At 31.3% G+C, this 27,240-nt stretch overlaps 1 protein-coding gene across 1 annotated transcript; it reads left to right on the top strand.

Moving 5' to 3' along the window:
* Positions 1-33: 33 nt before the first annotated feature.
* Positions 34-25,115, top strand: LOC126779600 (uncharacterized). The gene is made up of 7 exons (XM_050503742.1): positions 34-791; positions 18,612-18,727; positions 19,338-19,472; positions 20,562-20,715; positions 21,467-21,684; positions 22,108-22,221; positions 23,523-25,115. Exons 1-7 carry the CDS (start codon positions 722-724, stop codon positions 23,748-23,750), a joined length of 1,035 nt encoding a protein of 344 aa, XP_050359699.1. The 5' UTR covers positions 34-721; the 3' UTR covers positions 23,751-25,115.
* Positions 25,116-27,240: the final 2,125 nt, after the last annotated feature.

The raw sequence follows: 27,240 nt of genomic DNA, 5'->3' as shown, positions 1-27,240 counted from the left end.
GACGTGAAGTGAGCGGCGAGCGGGTGACGGCGAGTAGCCGCGTGAGTCAGTCGGTTAGAGCTCGAGGCCCGCGCTGCGCCCCTTCGCGTCAGTCAGTCTCAATCCGAACGTCGAGTAGTTCGCGCAGTTAACCTGTCCCACGCTTTCTCTACTGTGCAGTGTGTTCAAGGCAGAGCTGTTTCGACACGCCATTCGGTTACGAAAGTCTGCGCGATGATATACAAGTGAGAGCTAACATCGGACGCCAGGGTAACGCTCATCGCGCACGGTGAGCCAGTTTATTAGATCAAAGACATTCGAAACTCGCCACCGGGGACGGGGGGCGCGCGACGCCGACGGGTCGCACACGCGGGAGCAACGATTCCTACGCATACTTACTGTGAGAGAGTCACGGAAACCAATTTTTAATGTGTCAAGTCAGTTTAGCTTATTGCTGCTACGTCAGATCGCAGAACGCTTCGAGCAGGAACTACAAGGTTATGCAAATGAGTTCTGAACGCTTCTATACCAGGGGTAATCAAAAGACCATTCACAACTTTAATAAACTTTAACGTTCGGTCCTATTCTGTGTACTAAGTGCTTATCTGTATCGTAAACCTATCCTTCATTATCGTTCGGTGTCACGATCGCTAATTGCTAATTACCTGGAGTCGAGTGATAAGGCGCGAGATCGGTGGACGAGTGTACGACGATCGCAGATCGGCACCAGCAGGCGACGACGATGGCGGCCGTGCAAGAGGAGACTTTACTATCGCGCTGCGAAATACCTATCATCGACCTGGCGCATATAGGTAAGACCTGAACCTTTAGAACATTTCCTATCTTCTATCACAACATTTAATTCCTGAGCATTTAGCGATATTTTATACTATCTTATGCTTCTACACTTCTATATATAAACAACAGAATAATAATATATTTATAGTGGAAAGTAAACTCGGAGGTAAATAGATATTATATTTGAAGCTATTCTTTGAGTTTGTAGCTCTTTTCCAATTCACAAAGAACTGGTTAGCTTACCTGCGTGCATCCCCCCAATTATTATGAAAGGCATTCGAGCTTAATAACGACAGCAGCTGCGGCTGTAGCAGACCATTAAATCTTGAAACATTATCTTCAAATGCATCCAGATCAATCGGTGAAGAGTTCAAAGCACTCACGGAACATTCTTTTTAGATTCTTCTTTTTTTACTTAGAATGCAAAAAATATATTGCACTCAATCAACTTCACTAAAAGAGAGTTTCGTATTATTTAAATCATTATAGAGTACGAGTTTGTAACAGGTTTAAAATAAATAATGATGACTAAGAAGTCGTTTAGTGTTAAAGGCCTCGTATCTAAACATAAACCGTTACTAATTCCCAACGAGACAAAATCAACAGATCTAATTGATTATATTTAGGATAGTAGAGCACACCTCATGTTTGGAATGCTTTTAAAATAATATTCATAAAAATAACAAAATCCAGTAGTAAACAATAGTTGTAAACAGTAGTACCAATAGCTTGCTATCAAAACAAATTCATTGTTACGAAATAAATATTACACGATTGTTACTTGTGCCACATGCAGTATAATTGATTCTACATTTAAAAAAAGTGAAAGCCTTATAAAAAGTATAATATTACAAATAATAATTTTATAGGACTTTTGCTAAGTAGATAGGCACATTGTATAATTATTGTTGTAGTTTCTTACGGCCTTAATAAATTACGCATATAAAAATAATTTTTTAATGAACATATTTTGAGCGTTTGTTGAAAAGAGAAACTTATTACCTAACACACTGAAGTAAAGATAAATTCTGCCATGTATAACATTACAGATTGGCACAATCAATCATTTTGACATATCGATAAAATATTTGCATCGATACTCAAATTCGGCGTCCACTTTACAATGTTTTTTTTTAAACAAAGAAATAATTCTGTTATCCTAATAAAAACACTTACAAATTAGTCAACCCATAGTTTGTCACTGTCGGATTACACATTTAAGTGATTAAGTGAGAATAAGATAAAACATGGATTACTGTCACTGTTTAATTCCTATTTATTAAGAACCTATGTTTAAAACGAACTCGATTATTGCAATAAGACGTAAGTACACAAATCATATTGTAAATTACTTTACTAATACCTGAATCGGAAACGAAGATAATTCAAAGGCGGCAGACAGAAAAAAAAGTTAAGTAGAGAGGGCAACGGCCGGTCGGGCTTTTGTAGCCCCCCATTCGCACGCAATACATTGCCTCGCCATCTGTCAGTTGCTATTCCCTGTTACCGCGTTATATTCCTACAAAGCAATATTACAATGACATGACATGTTATATGAATATCTCGATTTAAAAATCTTTGATTCATCTAAACTAGCAACATTATTCAAACAGTTTAATTAGTAAATGGAATAAGGAATTTGCTTGTGTGAACAGGACATGTTACAGTATGTATAACTTAAGAAGATTGTTCGAGCTAAATTTCTTCTTTCATTGAAATTGATTTGATAAATATTTGTGTCCCTTTGTTATAAATTATTTAAACTGCTAAAAGATTTCTCAATATTTTACATGTTTTATTTGTAAGAAAATAAAAGTACATATTAACTATTAACACTCTGAGTGTCGTTTAAATTGTTAAGTCAAGTAAATTAAATACACAACTATTTTAAAAAGGCAAATTATAATTGAAATAAGACTTGATAGGTCTCGAGGAGAAGCACGTCCAAACGTACATTTCTTGCTAATATAATGAAATAGCAAATAAAATCACATAGAATTGAGAAATATCAAGGTTTTTATTTTTTTCATGTTTCTGTCTAACTACTCTTCGCCTTGTGTAACATTTAGCTTACGTCAATTAGTGTAGATTGCAAGCCTTGACTGAAATCGCGTAACATACTTGTTTATGTAAATACTAAAGTTAAACATTAACCCATCACGACTTGATTGTTATTTCAGACAATATAATGACCTCTGTTAAATGTCTACTCAACATAATAAAGAATATTCAATACAATTAATATATAATTGTACTGAACTTCCCTATTAATATAACAAATGTGAAAGTGTGTTTGTTGCTTTGTCCACACACTAAACAACAGAACAACCAATCGACGTAATTTTTGCAGATAGATTTTATACACCGGCAAGTGATAAGAAATACTTCGTATGGGTATTTATGCACAGGAACGACAACTATAGGAAATGAAATTACAAATATTGTTTTATGTAATTATTTCCTTTTATTTTTGTTTATCTATTAATGACACTTTGATTGTACATTTTTAACAAACAATACTACTCCAAATAATTATGAACTTACAGTGTTAAATGGTTTTCGTAACGTATTTTATAAACGTAATAATCTTGTTATTATCATTAATTCAAACTTATTGGACATCCTAATATCATTTAAAAATTACATACTAAGTATAATGCGAGCTCAACATAAAATACACTTCGACTATATTCGCCGATGTTTTAAAATATTATATTTTCATATGGTAATGGTGTTCTTCGGGTTCGATACTCATCCTTGGGCTATTATCATACCCGCTCATAGAAACTGGTATGATAATAGCGTTGACGGTTTAATATTAAAACTAATTAACTAATTTAATTTTAATTGAGGAGAAACATAGAAAATTAGTAACTAATGCCTTGAACACTAATATCGCTAATATTCATTAACTTTCGCCTTTTATAAAAACGTGCTCAATTTCTATCGAGTTTGATGAATTATATAATTTTCATCACTTCCTTTTTATAATAAGTAAAATAAATTAAAAGATTTAATAAGCACGAAATAAAAGAAGGAGATTCATATTATGTACGATACGAAACATTTAAAAATCCAGTAAAATACGAATTGTCGTTTAGTTACAAAAATAACGATGTGACGTAAACAAACTTGCCAGAAGTTATATTTTCGTGCCTGCTTATTATATCTTAGTTAGTTAGATAATCTTAGTTCACGTGTTTTGAAGCTAATCATAATTTGGAGGAATAATTAGTACCTACGGTAAGGTACTGAACGTTAATCAAGTTGTTGAAATAAGCTCTTGCGTTTTTTTGGTTTGGCGCTTCTTTATAAATTATAAACGGACTTGAGTCCCTTGACATCTTATGCGTGCATTATCAGTTTTCGTCATAGTTTTTTTTTTAATTTTCATCTACATACTCCTTCTCTTCCCAAGGATCCTTGAACAATTTACTATACTATGTAGTTTCGGATTTGGACATCAACTATCACCAAATTAGTCATATACTCATATTTGAAAACATAACATGTTACTTTTATGCGCAATCAACATAAAAATTTACACAAAAATACGAGGGTAACATGTTCCTCTAAGAATCGAATATGCAACCTTTAACATTTGTGCTTTGTTCAACGTTTAGTAAATCTTTGAAGGTCACTTACTAAGTTTGTACGAACATGATAAGATACAGAGGTAGTCAAACTCGTATTGCAAAACTGCGCTATCGAAATATTATAAGGTCAAACTTCTACTTGATAAAAACATGTTACGTCATAATGCTTTTGTTATCCTTCATTTGTAATATTTTTCGTTATTATATTATTTTAATTAAACTAATTAGTAAAAAATTTAGTAATATAAAATAGTTTGGAATATATAAATGACGTGGAATAAACATTCAATCAATCAAATACTTATATTATTGCTTTATTCATTAATCTTTACAAGTATAACAATTTAGCTATTAAAATCACGTACCTCTCTTACGTACCATAAATATTTACGTTGCGCGTGAAAAGTGTTTATACTTCGTTCGAATTTTTATTAAGATTAATTTGTAGCACCTAGCTTAGCTATGTACGGGTTATAGAAATTATTAGTAATAATGCTAAGAGTATCTTTAGAAAATGCCAAATATTTGTTTAGGCGAACGCTCATGTCGCGTCCTCATCGCAATTCGGTGTTAATTGGGCGGTCACAGACTCCTTGCGGCGACTGACCCACATTCTGTTTCATTCATGTTATACTTGACATATTTACTATTGATAATGAACCAGTTTTTACATTTTAATATTATAATAATTAATGATTATTCAATCAATTGTTACCTTGTATATTTAAACGGTTTTTTTTTTACATTAGTTATTACTGACTGCCTCGTCTAGTCTAATTCATTAAGATCTCGAGGCCCTAGGTCCAAATCTCGGGTTAGAACTTTAAAAAGTTTTCGATTTCTCTGCCATGAAATATTCACTCCGAAATTCGGAAGTTAACACTCCAATGCCCCGAACAGCACATATAGCTTTGATCCTGCGCCTGAATTCTTTCTAGTTACTACGAATTTGCCGTCCCATCGAATTATGATTATAAGTGAATAGATAATGCACCTGTGTTAGCTCGCATACACTCGAGCAATACATCTCTTTCGCAATTGGCTACTCTCCATTGGGAATGGCCGCCGTGACCGAAATCGATCAGGAGTACATCATCATCATAAATTATTACTAGTTGCTATTTGTTATTTGTAAATAGTTTATGTAATAAGTTAACTGCAAAAGATTCGTAATGTTTTAATATTCATTTATAATAAAGGTAAGATAACGTGGTACAATCGTTTTGGACGATTAACATAAACAATATTTATTCATATATTGTTTCTAAAATACTATAAAAATTGGGAAAGTATCGGTTATAATTCTTTTTATTCCAAAACAAATTCTCGGAAGAAGCAAAAAAGTCTCCAATGGAACGGTATAATGGTAAATAGAATTCTAAAATGTAGAATTTATCTTCTAAGTACGGAACACTTTCACTAATAGAAAGGAGCTAAGTCCAATACAATTCATACAAAAAGTAAGAACTATCTATTGCGAAAATGACATTGTAATTATATAGTACATATACAAAAAGTAAAGGTCTGTCTTTATAATGTAGTCTGTAACAGCCAATAAATGACCCACAGCTGAGCTAAGGCCTCCTCTCACTTAAGAAGATTTGGACTTTGAAATTTATTCCATCACGCTATTCAAATTGTCCACCTACCATAGGTGGATACACAAATTTTATACCAGATTTTACACCGCCACTTGCAATTTCCTTCACCACTGAACACGATTTGAATTATAAAAACAAATTGAGCACATGAAAACTCAGTGGTGGTATAGATAATAATTTTTAAAATAACCTAAGAGTAATATGATAATTTAATCAATAATAATAAGTCAGTATCAGTGCGGTTTATATAAATATCAGCCATTGTTAATTTTGATTAGAAATTATCTATAAAATTATATACAATATTTTTGTTCAAAATATAAATTACCTAGAAATAATTAGATACCGCTTTAATTATATTTTATGTCGTTGCCAATCGTTATATAGCATGAACAATTGTTATATCAAATGTATTTTTAATAGGTTTTGAAAACAAGTAATTTGGCAACCTCTTAATAGCGTACATATTTAGCTCTTTTAAATACAATACACTAGAGGTGTTTATCCACTATCATTGTGTATTATTTTTCATTCTGTACTTAAACCTATTAATGCCAGCGTTTTATATTCAATTATACTATTTTGGAAGTCCTTTGTTTTGACGCTTGGGTATAATGCGCGGCTATGAATCATCGGTTCCTTTGTCTGAGTGTAGCTGAATTTATGTAGGTATGTTTGTGTGTATGTATCATGGACTCCGTCTAGTAATAAAATATTACGTAAAAACATTTTCTAGTGACAATATTTTAAACGTTTTACGCTCTAGATCCTAAGTATAATATAACATCTCTGGTGCGTGAAATAGTTGCCTTGTCTTACAAGATATCAAATAATACAAGCGTTACAAGGATTATTTTTATGATTAGGCAATTATCGCTTGTGTAAATTCATGTAACATACATCAGTTACTAGACGAATACGCCGTGACCAGACATAACAGTAAATATACAGGAGGTCATGTTGCAAAACGGTAACATGTGCCGCTGCTTCCGCGAAATGTACTCGTTTATTATTTATTTTATCTTTTGGCAGTCGGTGATTTACAAACTCGGTTAGTGGGTCATCAGTTTTGAGAGACGCTTCATAGGAAAAATAGTACTTAAATCACAAACTAACTTCTCGGCTTAGTTTCTCTCTCGCGTTAAACATTACTTCTCTAGCCCTCGTAGACCATAGAGTAAAGTTATATAGTCTATTACTTTAATAAATGAACCATCTGTCTGACTCATCAACTCGTCATATAATAAGTATAGATAAATAAACATATGTAATAAAACAAAGTGCTGAAAGTTTTCACTGAAGTTGATATAGTTTTACATCATCGCTGACGATAGAAATTACTCCCACCTATATCAAATTAAACGAAGGTGTATTTATATGTTGCGAAAAAATATATTTTTGTACGTGATTTCAATACAAACTTTTAAAAGATAAGATGTTTTTACTCCGTTTTATTTCTTATAATAATGATTAAACATTTTTTGTTTATAGTTTAAACTGAATGCAATAAAAGATATCTCGAACACATTGCCGAATTAAGAAATATAAAAAAGGTATAAAATATATATAAGACGACAGTTATTATCGTCATACAGTTTGTTTGTTAAGCTTGACGCTGTCAATATCATTATTATAATAAAAGCCTTTTATGTTCTTGTTTCAATATTGAAATAGTTCCAATTTGCGCAAACCATGTTTGTCGAGTAACAATCATGAATACAGCACATGGTATGCCATTGTCCTCAAAGTCGTAACACGCTGTTGACGGGTGATTTCTATCGTATTTTCTGTCCGTCTGTTTACACCAAATTTGCGCCGATTTTATATGGATAAGTACGTCATTAATGAAACAATAAACTATTTAAAATTCACAATCGTTTTAGTCAACGCATCCAATCACCGTTCCATTGATTCGACATAGATTGCACCCGTGCAATGTTCAACGTATTGGGCCAATATGATTTATTATCAATTTATTGCACACAACGTACAGTAGTCATGATATACTCTCGACTTGATTTCAGATATTAAATTTCGAACCAAAGTTATAATGAGAAATGATTTATTGGACAAGATTTGCACTAATTACTTTATGTATAAAAGGAATTGGAAACTTGAATCACTTGCTTACTCGAAAGTGCATTTGTATATTATTAGGAATTCTAACATCAAATTTAATTGTAACGTTTACTTTTTTTAAATGATTACTTACTTGTGTGACAGTCAATAAGCATTTAATGCCAAATAAACGGTACCGCAAAAATAACACTGAACTGAGAAGAAACGACATAAGTAAATATAAATTTTTAACAATTTAGTATTCATTAAAATTATATTTTATTTTTAACGGCTAACAGGAGTTAACGTTTCTTTAAAATATATACCAAATACATATACTTAGGTATATATAAATGTTATATGGCACAGTCATACGTAGGGTCAGAGTTTTTATTGTCGGTCGACAAATTATTGGAAGGTTTTTTCCGGGAAATGAACAATAATGTATATTCATTACCAACATCGACGTTCGAAAGACGTTCGAAAATACAGCAGCTCATAAGGCTTATAATATTACTAAAAATTAGATCCCGATATTATTTATAAAAACATTATTTTCAAAAGTTTATTGAATTACGTGCTAATGGTATAATAAAGCCTATTTTCTAACGAATACATACGCCAGTCTGATATCTCGTTCAGATTTCCCCTCGTGTTAATAAACTGGAACATAAATAACATTGAAGCCGCTGAAATGATGCAATCTTTTGAAGACCGACCTATTTGGCTAATGTTAATATTTTTTTGTCTGGCAAGTTTTCAAATTAATTACGTTTCTATATATCTAATTAGTTAGGTACTATATACTCGCTGTTAGTAATTTGAATATTAAAATAAACTTTATTTTAGTAGTGAATCGTTACATTCATGAGTAATTTATACATACTAAAACATTACAATTACGTATTCGAGAATCTTATCTTTTATCCATATTATTCTAACATTATTCCAATCAGAACATTTTGTACTGCATACCGTAATTTCATTACAATCTACTAAGGTTAATATATCATTAAGCAATAACCTATAGGATTAACGTTTTAATTTATTTATTGTATTCTTTTCTTTTTTTAATGTTTTGTTAGCCTACAATTGATGTATATTTTGTTACAATACTTTTATACGTGCAATGAGACAATGTTTTTCTTAGTATATAACGTTGGCTTCATATTTGATAAAATAAATAAAATATTAGTGTGTTGGTACCGTTTGTGAGACAATTTCTGTCGTCAGCTGATGTCTTATTTTCTTATGGCATTGAACAAACGAGACAAACCTTGTAATGTATATTCATATCAAACATATTTAACATATGAAATATATTTGAGAATACGTATTCAATGTAAGTATTTTTCCCAAAAATTGAATTTCTCGTGATACAAGTGCTATTAAAAGTGTATATATTTTAATAAAAGCCATCTAACGGCGCTTATGCGGAGTTTTCGAAAAAGTTTAAAAAGTGGCAATGTTTATATTCCCGAGTCTCGAAAATCAGGTAATTCATTCTGTCTCTGTATTTATTCCGATTACAAATTGTACACTATGTTTATATTATGATGTCAGACACGAAACACTTCAACGCAATTAGTCAATTATGATTGAACTCGCCCGATATAATTTTTATTTTTCTGTTCTGCGATCGAAGACCTTGTTGGGACAAGATGGAGCTTGGTTACATTTTAAATAATAATTCTATGAAAGTGTTAAATATTTTGTCGCAAGATTACAATTTCAAATAAATGTATAAACCATTATATAACATTTGAATCTGTATTTTGCATGATAGTTAGGTTTGGGATTAAAACGATTTTTTTGGAATTTTAACGAAGATTTTCAGTATCGTATCATAATAATAATAATAATATCCTAGGACATTTTTCACACACGGCCATCTGATCCCAAATTAAGCTTGTACAAAGCTTGTGCTATGGAAACCAGACAACTGATATACTACATATACTACTTTTATTTTGTAAATACTTATATAGATAATTACACCCAGACTCAGGACAAACAGACATGTTCATGCACACAAATGTCTGTCCTGGGTGGGAATCGAACCCACAACCTTCGGCGTGAAAGGCAAGTGTTCTACCAACCACGCCAACCGGCTAACCAATATTTATGTAGTGGTAATTTCCATTAAAAACTTACTCACGCTACGTTTACTTATACCGACTATACATTTGAGTCATTTATTGCTTACCTTCTATTTACGATACAGTTATTTATAGAAACAAATAGTAAGAATCAAGATTTGTATAATTTAGCCGTTAACAATGGACACAAAAAGCCTTTTTCTTTTTCTACATTTTTTATCTGTAGACAATGAACATTCGACAAAAAGTAATTGTTGTTCGAATTTAGACTTCATGCAATATCAATGCAATAGGAAAGAGAACGGCAGTTCTAAAATAGATTTCACTTTTCATCCTTGTCAAACTTTGTGTTTTTTTTACTTTTTGAGTTTTTAATTGAATAATGACTTTATTAGTTTCATTTCGATTGATTTCTTTTTTTTACAAAAGACCAAATTTAACGTTTATTGACTTTTTTATAAGTAATTTAAAATACAACCTATAATAAAAATTAATTAGGAGTGGCCAGATTGAACAGTATTCACACATATACAGACACGCGCATACAAGCATATAATGCCTAATGCTCTTGAGTATTCAAAACCTTTTTGCTTAAGTCGGTATCTTGCGCTATATTGAGTATAATATTTATTTTATCTTTTATTTACATCTACTTAATAAGCATTCGAAACAAACGAAATGATAAAGTATTAAAGAATAATAATTCTCAGAAAATTAATATAATAATGCATTTTAGTCAATTCTGATTTCATTACTTTATCGGTAATTCGTTATACGATAAAAGTGGCCATTAATCTGATAATGTAAAATGTTTTGCGCAAAAATTGATAAAAAATCCACTTCGATGAGTTATTTGTTTTGTGTCACTAAAGAAAACAAATAACCTTTTTATTTTATATATGTTGGTGTACAATTTACATATACGAATCGTTATTTATTCACAATAGATAAAATCTGTTTCAAAAGTAAATTTGTGTAACCTATGGTTGTTGAAGATCCTTCGGGTGGTCCCTAATGTTTGATCGAATTTTGTACCCTTACATACTATATCATAGCTATAAATATTTAATAAAATATAATAGTTATTTATATGTAAGAAATTCATTATGTTTAAATTATAAAAATTGCTTAATTTGCAGCTATTTAAATGGTTTCCAAGATTTTTTTGTGACACAAACTAAACAAAAGCTAAAGGTTTGTTGACTTTCAAATTCTGATTAAGAATTGCTCAATGGTTCGGTAAGCACGTTTAATGACCTCATAATTATTCTTTATCCATTTTCCTTAATATGTATTTCATAATTTTGTTTGATGTGACTTTATTGAGATAATGTTTTATTAGCTAGCTAAATTTAAAATTAGCGAAGCAAATCAACCAATTTACGCGGAATCGTATTTCTGTTGAAGTCAACCAAACGTTCTTTAAGGATATGTATATATTTACAAAACGTCAAATAAATAAACATCATCAAAGTGTTCCTTGAATCAGTGTCTGTATCAGAGTATGAGACACCGGACTTAAGAGTTGACACTGTAGGTGCGTGCGCATTCACAATACTAATATCTACTATAGAGTAGATAGGTATTGGATTCCTATCATAAACTATTTAAAACAAACTAGAATACCAGAATTTGGAAGACAACAATATTTATGCTAATTTGCCTTAAGTACATATTTATTAATTTCGAAACGCCGTAAAACGTTAAAAGCATTCTATGCAAAGCAACTTTACCAAAACGACTAATCAATGGTATGATAAGAAAATTAATGTTGACACACGTGTTCAATGCTATAAAACAGATGACTGTAAATATTATTTCTGCGAGAATGCACCAATGCATGCATATTTAACGTTTATATGTTAAGTATAGGTTTAAGAAATAATTATATTTTTTAATAACACACTGTTTAAAAAAAAAAACAAAACTAGTCTTTAAATATATGTAGAAAAATAAAATAAATACCAAATCTACAAATAATTTAAGTATTTATTACTTGAGCTTAAAACAATATAGATATCAATATTTTTATTTCGTAATATTATTAATTAAACTCCTGCGCCGATTTTTTATCTGTGGTTATAAAACCATTATCAAAATTGGTGCTATGTTTGGTGTTGTACATTAAAATTAGCGCATCGTATCAGTATATTGTAAAATTTAGCTCAAAATCTAATTTCTTGTCTTATAATATCGGAATATATCCCTCTTATCATAATATAATATATGAAGGAGGCTTAATTAAATTGAAAGCTAACACGCACCAAAAAAAGGGAAATTCCAGTCATGATTCCTGCTGTTAGTCATACAGGAACCAACAAAATAGATTTAGGTATAGTATGACAAAGCATATTTATGATTTGGGTTCTACCCATCGGCTAACGTGAAACTCGAACTAGCACTACTGGGTTTTCATGTGCTTAACTTGTGTTTACAATTCGTCTCGTGCTTTAAGTAAGTGGTTTAAGAAAACATCGTGAAGAAACCTGCATATGTCGAATAAAATTCTGTCTTATGTATTTACCTTCCAATATGCCCCAAAACCTTGCCCAACAGTAGGACATTTAATGGTTACCTTTACTCATAATTGAAAAAATATCCGCTGAGTTTCTTTAGCTGTTTCTTCTCTGGTCAGGGTATATCATTCCCCAACTAATAGTAGTTTCTAATTTGACAATCAATAAAGACTTTTGGTGCTTTTATGTTGAATAAAGTGATTTGATTTGATTGATTCACTTAACTATTTAATTTATGAAATATTGGCTTTTTTTCACGAACGATTAAAACTAAATGCTGCGCTCATGCGAGTTACTAGACAGTGCAACGTATTGAATAAAATTTAAATACATCGCTATGATGATTATTTCTACATATTACGACCAACCTTCGGGTACACATGATATCACCCAATGACCCACTTACATAGCATTGCATACGTGTCACCTTGTTTTCAGATGTAAATAAACTTATTTGAATTTTTAAAGCGCATCACATTACATAACAGAATTATATGTTTCTGAAAGACTTAAATACTTCATTCATGTAGGCTCTTATAAAATTCAATTTAAAGTTACCACTGGTACGAAATGTAGATTATGTTAGAAGTACCGGCAAGAAAAACGGTAATTACTAGTTTCCGACACGAATGTCTTAATTTATAGGTATCGGATTACATAAGTATGTTAATAAACAAAATAACTTATAATTTTGCATGAAAATTAGCAAAATTATTATTATTTATAATTTAGATTTTTTTATTTTGTCTTTGATTTGTGAGATGAGAATTAGTATATCCGTATGACGATATTATTTTCATATGTAAACAATATAATGTTTTTTTATTTAACATTAGTAATAACTCGATAGAATACGCAAGGAGCTGTAAGATTGAAACTTACATTCATTAAAGTTTTAAAAACATCAATGTCCACATAAATAAGATAGATTGATATTAAATATTTATTTTTCATATTGCTACGTCACGGTGCATAAAACCCATGATCTAAGCTTCTGTTTTCCTCTTTCCTTATACATATCTTGTATGTTAATATTGTGGATCGTTGGAACGCTGTCATTAAAATTTACTTTTTCCTTATAGTGTATGTTCGTGATTTCTTTTAACATTGTTAACGAATGTAGGTAGACGAAGACGTAACGTAAAGTAACCGCAAGTGACATTTTCAAAGAAATCCTTTCTTAATTAAATAAATATATCGTTTATTTTGCTTGTAAATTCCACATTATATTTGTATGTGTAGTGTATTGTATTTAAAAAAAAATGTTACAGAAATGTTTTTATATATATAGAAATATGTATATGTCAACTTACGAAGGTTTCCTATAGATTTTTCCGATAATTATTATTATTGCATAAATAATTAAAATGACATAACGGCCTTGCATTCGATTAATGCACTTCAACAATTGATTACACAATAATTATATTCATAATTTAAAAGGGCTGCCTTAGACCTCTATGCAAAGCTTAATAATAGAATCCGATATTTATAAAAAAACGATAGAAATCAAATAATGATGGTTTACGTGAATATTAACTAACGTTCGCCCAGACGTCGAATTACCAGACCACAATCATTATATATTGAGACTGAAACATTAAATTATTATTTCTACTTTTAAATAAAAATGATATCACTAAAGATCGTCAATAGCTACAAAAAAAAAAAATAGAAAATCGGTTGGAAAAACTCAGTAAAAAACTGTTAGGTTAGAGAGGAGGTACTGAACTGGGTTATATTTGCCTATTTATTTATAGATTATTAAAATATGCTGAATATCAGTTGGCTTAAGATGCAATGTTAATGAATTTTCCAAGATAATTAACGACAAGCCACAAAAAAAATAATCAACATTTAATGAGCTGTTAACAATACAAAAACGATTAAAAAAACATCTGGCCTTCGTTTCGTCACAGAGACCTTTGTTATAAGACTCTAACATACGGATAAGGTTAACGTAAGCACTTCCGCGTACAAATACATACGTCTTACATGTTCTACACTTGTCTCACATTTGATATAAAATACTTTTTTATAATTGTAAGCATACTTTGCCACTTTATATGCTTATTAGTTTCACTTACGAGTATTTAACTAATAAAGAAGGTAGACAAAACTAGGATGTAAGGAATTCTATTTTAACCCAAATAAATAAATAATAAATAAATATTAGAGTATTTGATTTTGGTGATAATACAATTATTATTCTTTATCAGTAGAGCAGTAGTTAGCGCCGATAATGGATATTTTCATTCAGCGTGGGAACAGCGTGGTGATGAAAAGCTCCAAAACATTCTTCTCAGACGGAGCTAACTGACTTCACTTTTTGAGTAGATAAGCCAAGAGTTGGGTTGTGGAACTTCTTAATGGTTACAAGTAAACTGTCGAGTCTTTTGATCGGACGGCTCCCAATATTTATTTATTTAAAAAACTTATTGAACAAATTATAGGCAAACCTATATAAAATAAATAAAATAAAAGAAAGCTATATAAGCTTTCGCTATTCGCTATCGCTCAAAGTAATAACTGGCATTTTTAAAGTGTACACTAAATAATTAAATGCAATTTTATTTTGTAATAGCACAATTCAACAGACTCGAGACTTAGTCCAATTTCAATTCTTATGTAACAAGTTGCATAATTTAATTTCTTGTCAATCATGTATAGCATGCATAAAAACTTTCATTACAATATCAATAATGAATAGCACAGCAATTTTAGTAAGGCTTTTTTTTAAATACATTTTTATAATATGTAGCTTAAAAATAGTTACCGTAGAAGTTACAATCTTCGTAAAATACACATTTCCCCAGCACTTATCATAGCACCTTACATGAAAAAGAGATGTCATTTTAATATCGTAAATAGGAAGTCAAATTATTTTGATAAAAAATATGTGATGTCAAAAAATATATATACATACTTTAATGAAATAAAAAATACCAACTTTTTAAAATAAATATACGTTCATTTTAATTATTGAAATAAAAATATTTTTTAAACGTCATGACATTGTAATAATAAAACTGAGTATAATTTATTTCCAAGCAAAAAAGATTTACGCAAGCAATCACTTAAATTTTATTTTTTTGGTGTTTATTACACATATATAACATTTATTAATCTTTTGAGTTGTTGTGTCAAACATTAAATTTATAACATCGTTTGCATTCGCTGTACAATTTAACATGGGAAAATGATTGATCACTATCATCAATTTTATACTGTCCAACATAATCGTTTTTATTCCATTCCATTGCATGTATGAAAGTATTACAGAAGTAACTACATACTAGATTAATGAGCATGAAATAATATAATTATTAAAAACCTTATTGTGAGTGAATGACACATGCATAAATACTGTGCACGTGTGTGGTCGTTATAAGACGAGCGTTATTATTGAACATTAAACTTTATTTATTGAAACACAAGTACATATAAATACTAAGAAACTAGCTTTACTCGCTTTACAAGGAAGTAGTAATTCAACTCAAAACCAACGTAGCGTCTAGAAACTTGATAGTCTTGAAAAACTTGGAAATAGGTAGATAAAAGAATCTGGTTGTGTTACATTAATGTTTTGATACCTAATAAAGAAAAGAAGCTCTGAGCGTGAACGGAATAGACTATGTATTTAATTACGCGAATTAAATGATAATATTTCTATTGTTTAAGGTTCTATTTCATCTGGAATAATATGAGATGTAATTACTTAACACGTCGTATAAACGCTGTCGCAGCATCATAACAAATCATTATTAATGTGTAAACAATATAATTTAATATCTACTTTTTAATTGTATATTTCAAGAAGATTACATAATATGTTAAATAATTATGTAGTGATCTTTAATCAGAAGTCATTTAAATTATTTACATATGCAAGTTCGTCTCAGTCCGCGTGGTAGATTTTCATAATCACATAAATATTTTTTGCTCCCAATTATGTATTTTGTTTATGCACAATTTTTACATAAATGTAACTTTCATATATTACTTTTTCTTTTGGCTTGTTTTTTAATTTATAAATAAAAATAATTATTTAAATATTCATTTTAAGGATCGAAGCAATATTTTTTTCTTTTTCCATTTTCACAAAATTACTGCATGAAATATTTCTTATTTAAAAACTTAATGATAGTATTCTCCTGACCATATTTTGGGCACGCGGCAATTGTCTAAGACCAACTATCTATGTAGGAGATATTATAGTGGCCAAGTGTGCGCGCAAATACATGTGCATATAGAATCCGTTACTCGCATAGTCTGAGGCGAATCCGGCACGTCAAACATAGGACCAACGACTTTATGTTGTTATGACATTAGTTATGACAGCCATGTCTCTCTGTCAATAACTACATGACTAAAAACTCGATAACTTCTTACCGTCTTGACACCAGAATCTGCAGCCTTATAAGTACTTTATCAAAGCATTATAATATAGACGGAAACCAAAATGACGTAGATATGTGTATTGGAATAAATTAAACATCTTCGAAATAGGTCAAGCAGTTGCTCTATATCCCAATATAGGAATAAGCTCAGTGCAGATGCGAACCACTTGTGTGTTCACAGGAAACCGGCTTAATGTGAATATGATATACATTATAAAGAAAGTAGGTTATATTTGTTTTAAAACGTTTCATGTGCTCTAATAGTAATTAAGCATGATCTAAAAGTCGGTTTTCATGTTAACGGACAATAATGGACTCATGTTTATATTTCGAATTTTGTTTATTATGACTTTTAACACACATTAAAATTTAACAGGCTAGTAATGTTGTAACTAACGTGACGTCACTACTTGGTATGATTTCGCCTAGTTTAAATTAAAAAAAAAATATGATTCCTTTTATTATAGATTTATTTCTTGGATCCAAAAGGTGATACTGTATATATTACAAATAATTAAAATTAGTTTATTTTTTTTAGAAACTGTATTTTATTAAAAATTTATATTTATAATTTAAGTTTATTAAATGTAACTCACCATTTGAAAATAAAGTAACGATACATTATTTAATTCCGATGGATTAATGAATAAATATAGGGTCAACAAAATAACTGCAAACGTTTTCATTTGAAAATTTTCTGACAAAGCTTAACATTCGTCATCTTATACCCGTTACCTCTGCGTAAATTAAAACGAGTTAAAAAAATACTTTGTAACTTCTTCCCTTGTATTGCTTGAGCAGCACACTTACGTCTGTTACAATTAGGTTATTCAAATAAATTCACCAAACGAAGGTGATTTATGTTTTAAGCCGGAATGGTGACGATTAACGAGATAAAAACAAAATAATTTATGAATAATGTTTTCAACGAGTACACACGAAATTGTTAACAGTTATTTTATTTACGTGCGATGTCTGTTCCGTCATAATGTTTATTTATGCAACTAACAAATTTATGTAAGATTACAATTAGATGCTTGAAAAATAAATGAATATGTAATAAGAGTTAAATTTATTACGTCAGCTTTCGACTCAAGTAGACTCTCGTGTGTATTTATAAGTGCACATAAATTAACAAACATTTTAATGATTAAATACTTGCGGCATTTATGTCTGAAGCGACGACTATACCTAGTCATTTTTAAAACATATATTGTCATTAAAATCTCTCTTATAGCATGCCTGTGGACCCTGTGCCCCAAAGAAGCTACCGCATATGAGGAATAAGACAAAATAACTTCAATTTGATGCTTTCTTTATTAGTTTATAAAGGTTTTATTTTAACTTTTTCCATGTGATTTGTTCGATATCGCCATCTCCATGCTATTTATGAGGTCAGTTCTTCAGAACGAAGGACGACATCTACATTCACAGGATTCTAAGCATATAACGACCGTGATAGGCAATGCAAATCGAGCCTTCGGCCTTTGCCTCTTTTTTAACAAATAAATATTTTAAGACTGTTTTATCTATAAAATTACATTTATTTTAATTTTATTTCTAGGTACTGATGTTTGTCCCATGAAGTCTGTGGTGAGGCGTATTGGTCAGCAGTTATTTGCAGCTTTGAACAATAAGGGACTTGCCATGCTTGTTAATCATGGCATTGCCGACGAGAAGGTAAAATATTACATATAAACGCATTCTTTCCAATCCGTTATTTAAATATCCTCTTATGACTTTTGTTAATATTTTTCTTTAATCGCGACTACCAAGAAAATATATGTATGTACCTAACCTAATAAGAAATAGAAAACAATAACATTTTTACTTTGCATGTTTTATTTTAGATACTTTTATAACCGTAACAGTCTGTGAATGTCCCACTGCTGGGCTAAAGGCCTCCTCTCCTTTTTAAGGAGAAGGTTTGGAGCTTATTCCACCGCGCGGCCCCAGTGTGGGTTGGTGGAATACACATGTGGCAGAATTTCTGTGAAATTAGACACATGCAGGTTTCCTCACGATGTTTTCCTTCACCGTAAAGCACGAGATGAATTATAATCAGAAATTAAGCACATGAAAATTCAGTGGTGCTTGCCCGGGTTTGAACGCACGATCATCGGTCAAGATTCACGCGTTCTTACCACTGGACCATCTTGGCTTTTTATAAAAGTATAGTTGACCAAATCATACTTTTATATGTAAGTGTGTAATTAAAGGATCTTTAAAAAAGTAAAAAAAAATTATGTAAACCTTATTAAGACTGTTTTTTTTTATTTTTTTTATATAGCTAAAAGCGGTTTACGGTGATTTGGATAACTTTTGCGCTTTACCCGAGGGTTGTCAAGCGCAATACCTTCGCAATCCAGCCAGCAATCACGGTTACGTAAAACCCGGAATGGAACAATTTGATACTACTAAAAAGGTAAAAAATAAAAATCCATATGGTATTGATCTCATTATATGTATATGTCAATAAAGTAAAGTAACAGCCTGAAAATATCCTTTTGCTGATAAACGTCTCCTCTCCTTTGAGAAGTAGGTTTTGAGCTTATTCCACCACGCTCCATCAACGCAGAATAGTGGATATACATGTGGCAGAATTTTCATCGAACATGTGCAGGATTTCTCACGATGTTTTCCTTCGCCGCTGAGCAGCTTGATGAATTCTATATCGAAAAAAGCACATGAGTCACGTGTTTGAAATGTTTGTGTCAATAATTAAATATTATATTTCATGATACAATGATAAAATTAAAATCAAATATTATTAAAACAGTACACAATAGGTAAATAAAATTCATAATATTCCTTATTTTTAAATTATGGACAATTTCATTATAAATTTCTGATACTGAACGCTAAATAACATATTATACATAAAAAGATTACAATTTAAAAATACTAAATAGTAACAAACACACAATAAAATACAGAATCGGGCTTTATAAGTGTCAATATAGGTAGTTATTTTAAAGTTAATGAAGGCTAAAAAAGCCTGAATGACTAATCACAAGATCTCCAAAAATATACGTCCGATAGACTTGACATTTAACATAACTATTCCTTTCTCGACGTAGACGCTTACTAAGAACGGATATAATGCAAATCCTATCTATAATTATTATTTTAACTGTACGGGCAGCTCGTAACAAATAACCTACATACCCACTACACTACATCTATACACTGAATAATATTAATAAAATTTTGACATATGTAGGTATAAAAACATTTTGCCTCGAAAGACTGACTTTAAAGCTTAGGAACTTTTAGTTTCTGTCGATTTCATAGTATACCAAAATATATATCTTTGTGTTAATAAAAAAGACAATTTATCTGATTTATATCGAAGACACAAATCTAAAGGAAAATAGATAAATGAATATTTGTTTAAGAAATTTAGGTGACAATATAGATTGAAAGAGAATGAAATGAAAGAACCCCATCCTCGTAATATTTTTCTGAATGTGTCAACAATAGCGTTGCTCATTATTCTTTTCTATTTTCTTAGGAACTGCGTCATTCGTTCAACATTACGACATTATCGGCAGCGGCGATGCCTGCTCAGGAGGAGGTACCGGAGTTCCTTAAGCACACAATCCCTCTCGCGCAAGACTTAACCAACCTCTCACGTGTTCTTTTACAAGCTTTGGCTTACGCTTTTGGTAAATATAAATTTCTATAAATTCAATGAATATCATAAAAAAAAAAACACTTTATAATATAAACTTATACGACCTTAATAAACGTTGTTTTACAGGCGTCTAGTTAAATATGATGGCTCTGTTTCTAACATCATTGTTTGGTTATTCTAAAGAAGAATACAAAGCGTTGCTTAAGTAGTCACCCCCTAAATAACATTTATAGGTAAAGCCGATAACATACTATAACTAAATAGTAAATATAACGTATATTTCACTGGTGGTAGGGCTTTGTGCAAGCTCGTCTGGGTAGGTACCACCCACTCATCAGATATTCTACCGCAAAACAGCAATACTTGATATTGTTGTGTTCCGGTTTGAAGGGTGAGTCAGCCAGTGTAATTACAGACACAAGGGACAAAAAATCTTAGTTTCCAAAGTTGGTGGCGCATTGGCTATAAGCGATGGTTGACATTTCTTACAATGCCAATGTCTAAGGGCGTTTGGTGACCCCTTACCATCAGGTGGCCCATATGCTCGTCCACCTTCCTATTCTATAAAAAAAAAAAACGTTTCAATAAAGCATTTGAATTTCTGATAAACTGTATATGACCAATTTGAAAATTAATTTGAGAGTATTTATAGATATTGTTGAAATTCAATATAATATAATAATTATATAAAAATTCAGTAAATTTTATGTATAAGAGTAATTTGTTATCTTCAAATATTAGGAAGAATGTACTTAATCCTATTATTATTTTTGCTATTTCAGGTCTTCCCCCGGCAACACTTCTCGCATGTCACTCGGGGATGCTGAAGAGCGACGGTTGCAATCCGTCCACGATGCGGCTGCTGTATTACCCGCCGGTGCCCCCCGAGGACGAGGGGCCCTGTTGCCATGGCGATGGCATAGCGTACACCCGCTGCGGGGCACATTCCGACAGCTGCACCTTCACTTTAGTTGCACAGGACTCAGAAGGAGGGCTCGAGGTAATTTACTTTTGGGCTTTATTTTATTTCCAAAACTTTGTCTATTTTTTTAAGAATCATCCAACCTCCAAGTCACATTTTTATAAACACATATGCTTTCATGTTTACATATAGTATGATAAATACTTAGTTTATACTAAGATTTAGAGAATTTTTAAATGCTAATTGGTCTAGTAGCTAGCTTATTCGACTAAACACCCTAAGGTACCTTAAATCCCCGGACGGAACAATAAAAGTAATTGGGATTTTTCTGTCAAGGAATTTTCAATAGCAGACTAGATCTAGGATGTTTGCATTTGTATAAGGAGATAGTATTTAGACTTTGAGGTTAGTCGCCGAAAAGCTTGAATGATATTTTTATACAATAGAAAAAACTATTTAAATTATGTTTTTAATTGAGTTTATTTATCTCAAATATTTCAGGTCAAACTCAACGGTAGCGAAAAGTGGCAGGCCGTCGGACATTTGCAAGGAGCAATACTCGTCCAAACTGGAGAACTTTTGGCTTCCTGGACAACTAACTTACTACCAGCTCTTGTAAGTTATATAAGAAATCCACAAAACATATTTTCAGTATGTAATTTTGTCTTTTATCAATTCTGAAATTTTACATTATTGTCTAAACCCATAGAGAACTGTTTGAAAAAAATATAGATTCAGAGATAGGACTCGAAACGAGATACTGAAGATATGACAAGAAGTGATGACAACTGTTATATCTAATAATCTGTGCATACCGGGCAAAGATTATTTTGCCAATGTCGCGTGCGAATCAAAATGAATTATTCGCTGCAACATTAAAGATAGTAGAAAAACAAAATAAAACAACCAGGTTCAATAAATCTGTACATGATATAGTTTAGCTAAACCATTCATAAGAAGAAAATTCTCTACACGAAATAAGATTGTAGACAATCCAAGAATCAACCATTTATTTTCATAACTGTTTAAAACAATGACAGAAAACCGTCAACTGAGCATGTAGTAATTATTCTATGGGTGGCAGAAAGTATTTGACTTCAAGATTCGTTTTATTTGATTAAAAACAGATAGGAAAATATACGAGTATACATATATAAAATAAAACACAACATTGAACCAATGCAAGTTGCTATTTGCAAATAAGTCACATTATTTCCGAAACATTCTGTGTTCCTGTCAATGTTTCCTTTACCTTTTCTCTTTAAAATTTAAATAATGATTGCTTTTAAAATTAAAGTGTATAATGTGTAGTCTGCTTCAATTAAAATATATTCTGTTAAACAAGACTTTTTTATTTTATTTAAAAATGATAAGATAAAAGTCAACGTTTACCTTTATAATATGTAACAAGGTCAAATGCCATAATTTCCGTGTTCTAATTTTAAACATATATAAATAACAAATAAAAAGAAGTTGCAACATAATGTTTTAATTTTTTCGAAAAAAAAAATTAATATTCATATAAAGATAAATTAATAATGCATATGTAGGTAATTAATGTTCGTATATAAATGACTTCACATTTTATAACACGTGACTAATCAGTAATAAGAATTTCAGACGCGAGTAATTTAATGCGAAACATACATGAATACTTTTTCGTAATATTAACCAAAAGATTATTACTTATTTTAGAGTAACAAAACTCATCTTTAAAACTAAACTCATTATGCTAATAAAAACCTAGTATAATAATATAACCTATGCGATTTGTTTATATTATTTAAGAAATCCATTTCAAATTAAAAAATCTACAAAGCTTTAAAAACTTCAACATTTTCAAAGGCGATCTGGTGAGTTACTACGTATAATGAAATCAAAGCCTTCTTCTCTAATGTAACAATTTTCCGGAGCAGATGCACCGCGTGGTTGTCCCGTCGGGCACGTACGCGCGCGCGCGCGGGCGCCACTGCGTCGCGTTCTTCTGCCACCCCGACAACGACGCCGTCATCCCGGCGCTGTCCCGCGTGGCGACCGCCCCCGCCCCGCCCGCCTTCACCCCGCACACGCACCTCACGCTGCACCACCGTCTGCTCAACGCAGCGCACCACCTCCAGAAGCGTTTTAGGGAAACGTACGCGTGACTAGTGCGGGACAGCGGGAAGGACGCGTCGTACAAAACGCTGGCACGCCGTCATGCTTCTCCTTAACGATTCAACGAAATAATCGGCTAGCTTAATGTACAAGTCGAGGGTTACACTTGTCAAACGACCACAACGTTAGTCACATGACGTTCTCATGCAGCTATCTGGAGCTTAATACCTTACAAAAATAAAACTAGTAAAAGAAGCACAAATTAATTTGAAAAAAAAAAACTTACATTATCGACATCGGGGTAATTGAATCTAGTAATGATATTAAACTATGCAATAGTATTAAGAATATAATGGCATTGTTGCTCAAAACCTGTTCAAAGATTTTTATATCATTCCAGATTTGACATTTATTTTATATGTAACCTAGTTGCGAATTCGTTTTTTGAGCTTATTTTGAAAATGTATTCTTTTGACTTTCTTTTATTATAAGTACTTAGCAATTAGCGACGTGTGATCGCAATTTTCTGCTTTTTTTGTTTAATTAAATATATATGTTTAGTCTTGTGTTCTTGCTTCTGCATTTCATATTATTAAGATTTATTTAAACTTTTTTTTTATTTATTATTATGATTATTTTTCACGCCTACTTATTACTTTTATTAAGTAAATCGTGAGATATAATTGATAGCTCAATTTGTTATCTGTACTTAAATAGGAATATATAATTATTCCTTTTTTTCTATTCTAGCTTAAATATAATCCAGACATATATTGGACATTGAAACTTTAAAAAACTGTATTAAATTAGTACTTAATCATTTCCTTGGACTCTTACGAAACAGTATGAAGCATTTTTTATACTTTTTATTGTACTTAAAAAAGTATTTACTAAAATAAAATGGTGATAAAAGTTTAATTACTTTTTTAAAAAAAAAAAAAATTTGTTAAATGTTTTAAATGCACAGTAACAATTTACTTATTTTTTTCAAAATTTTATTTATACATGTTTAAAATGTGTTAAAAAAATATATGTAAAAGTATTCAAAAGTAATTAAACAATAAAATAAAATGACAAAATCCATTATTAAAAACTAGATTTTTAAGTAGTAAAAATAACTTGTAAAACAATAGTGAATTTAAATTTTTGTTAAAATGACTGTCTTATGTGGACATGTTGTTTTGGCAAGATCTGGGTTGCCATATATATACATTTTATTTTTTAATTTTCCTAAATTAAAAATCAAGATAATATAATCAATTTCAACTGTAATGTTAAATTAGTTTTTCATTGAATTTATGCTAGATTTTTGGCAACCCTATATTAAAACCTATTTATTTATAATTCGGTGTGAAATGCCTACTTTAATCTGGCTGTTGAAATTGTATAACTGAAATTAAATATTTGATTACTTAGCAACGTTTTCTTTATACTAAACCAACTCAAATGATCACTACAAAATTTATCAAGTTTAAAAAACCCCTGAAAACACTTATTTCTTTTAACCATTATCCATGTGCTAAAATAAACACAATTTATTATTTTATATTCTTCGTTATATTGCCTCCAGTACTAAAAGTATTGGTGCAATTTGTATTATTATCACAATAAGTCTCGTACAACTATTAAGAAGTACTATATGGTATATACGTATTTATTACTGTCAGGGCATCCAGTCATCCAGAGACTAGTGCGAGTCTTTTTACTTATTCGATATTATTGACGTTAACCGAGTATGGAATTCTGATAATTGTTACTAGAGAGCGCTGTTTTCGTCAACGCTGTCGAATTATCAAATTACTGGCACTAAGCACGCAGTATAGACTACTCGCATAACTGTCTGGAGTACTGTACGCCAAATTATATTGATAAATAATAATATGGATCTAACCAAAGACTCTTAAGATTTGCCTATACACAATTACCACTTTTATTAACTAGTTACTATTAAAGATGCACGTGCAAGATTTGAGCCACATATCCTAACAAGCAAAATTAAATAAGAGCTAGTAAAAGAGACAGTTCCAAGCAATAATTGTTTCCGAGTCCTTAAACTTCCTATCATATGTGCCCCTATACTTTTTAATGCATGCACTCTTGTTTTGATTTAGGCTCGAAATGCACCAACCCAATGCCAAGGTTGGTGGTGATGTAAGGAAGTGAAAAAAAACTGGGCGGTGGTGACTATTTACTATCAATGGTCCCATTTACACGTTCCTATTTTATAAATATATATTAGACAGTAATAATAGCACTGTTCAACGACAAGATTACAAAACATCAAATTTCTCAATTAAATACGTATAATTTAGGTATATACCAAAATCTTAATCGTAAATAATCAAACAATGAAAATCTCATTAAAATGCATTGTCTAAAACTTAAAAGAGGTTGGCTAACAAACGCGAAATGTGGTATTGTGGTACCATAACAAGTACATTTTTAAAATTTACGTGTTAAGGTTCCACGACATAACATATATTAAACATTTATATATATACATATAGTTTAGAAAGAAGGTATTTGAAAAATGAATGGTGTTAAATTTTAATGTTATTTATTTTATTTTATTTTTTAAGGTTTAAGCTGTATACTGTGTAATAATACATAATTGGTGTTCTCTCATAATTATGTGTTTCTCCTGACCTATTTCGGCCCCGGGGTTACTGTCTAATCGGACTCTATCCAATTGCGCAGAAGATGTAAAAGTTCACAAGAAAAGTAAAAAAAAAAACACAAATACTCCTATCGATGTTTTTGGAATAACTCCCTTGTCTTGTTCTAGACAAACAAAACTTATACACTTTTTTAACGCACGAAGAAAAAGATAAAACCCGAGAATTAATTAGCTCAACATAATATATGTTAAGTATATTACTCATTCGGCTGACGGACTAATTGTGCTCCTGAATGAAACGGGCAAACTCACCGAGATTCTCGCTGCCTATCTTATTCAGCACCTTCACGGGGTGCAGCCGGTTCTTTCAGAGGGTCATTACGTGTTCAGGGCGGGTCGATGAACCATCGACGCCCTTGACGCCTTGAAAACGCGGACCACGGAGGCAGTGGCTCGAGAGACGTGGTCCTGACGGTATCCCTGACGTAGCGTATTACCGTTCAAGGAACGGCCTTCACATGTATCACCGTTCCAGATGAAGTACATGAAGGAATATAAAAGAGCTTCGGGCAGCACTTCGGCCCGAAATTCATCAATGCTGCTGCCGACTCCCTCCTAACCAACGTGGGAGGGCCAAGAATCGGAATCACCACACTGGCGCCTATACGCCATTGTGGTGCGCTCTATGGCACTGTATGGTACACCAATTAGGGTGGTCGCTCTACTGCTCGTCATAATAAGGCTTTTCTGCGAAGACTGCAGAGGCAAAGTGGTGAGAGCGATACGAAGTTACCGTACGGTTTCGTGAACGGTAGCGACACTTCTCGTATCTAACGCGTATTAAGTTTATTTTACATTCGGTTCTTATAATAAAAAAACTTAGAAAAGTAGGTATCTCTTATTTTATAAGATAATTATATGAT

This window comes from Nymphalis io, chromosome 2 (genome assembly GCF_905147045.1).
Source record: "Nymphalis io chromosome 2, ilAglIoxx1.1, whole genome shotgun sequence".
Lineage (NCBI taxonomy): Eukaryota > Metazoa > Arthropoda > Insecta > Lepidoptera > Nymphalidae > Nymphalis > Nymphalis io.
Note: the sequence above shows the minus strand (reverse complement) of the source record. Positions and strands in the feature narration are given on the sequence as shown.

Bases quoted from the DNA above. Each gene is read 5' to 3' on its own strand.
- LOC126779600 (XM_050503742.1), top strand. From the start codon at position 722: ATGGCGGCCGTGCAAGAGGAGACTTTACTATCGCGCTGCGAAATACCT. The intron at 20,716-21,466 runs GTAAATATAAAT...TTGCTATTTCAG, and splicing joins AGCTTTGGCTTACGCTTTTG to GTCTTCCCCCGGCAACACTT. The intron at 22,222-23,522 runs GTAAGTTATATA...TTTCCGGAGCAG, and splicing joins CTAACTTACTACCAGCTCTT to ATGCACCGCGTGGTTGTCCC.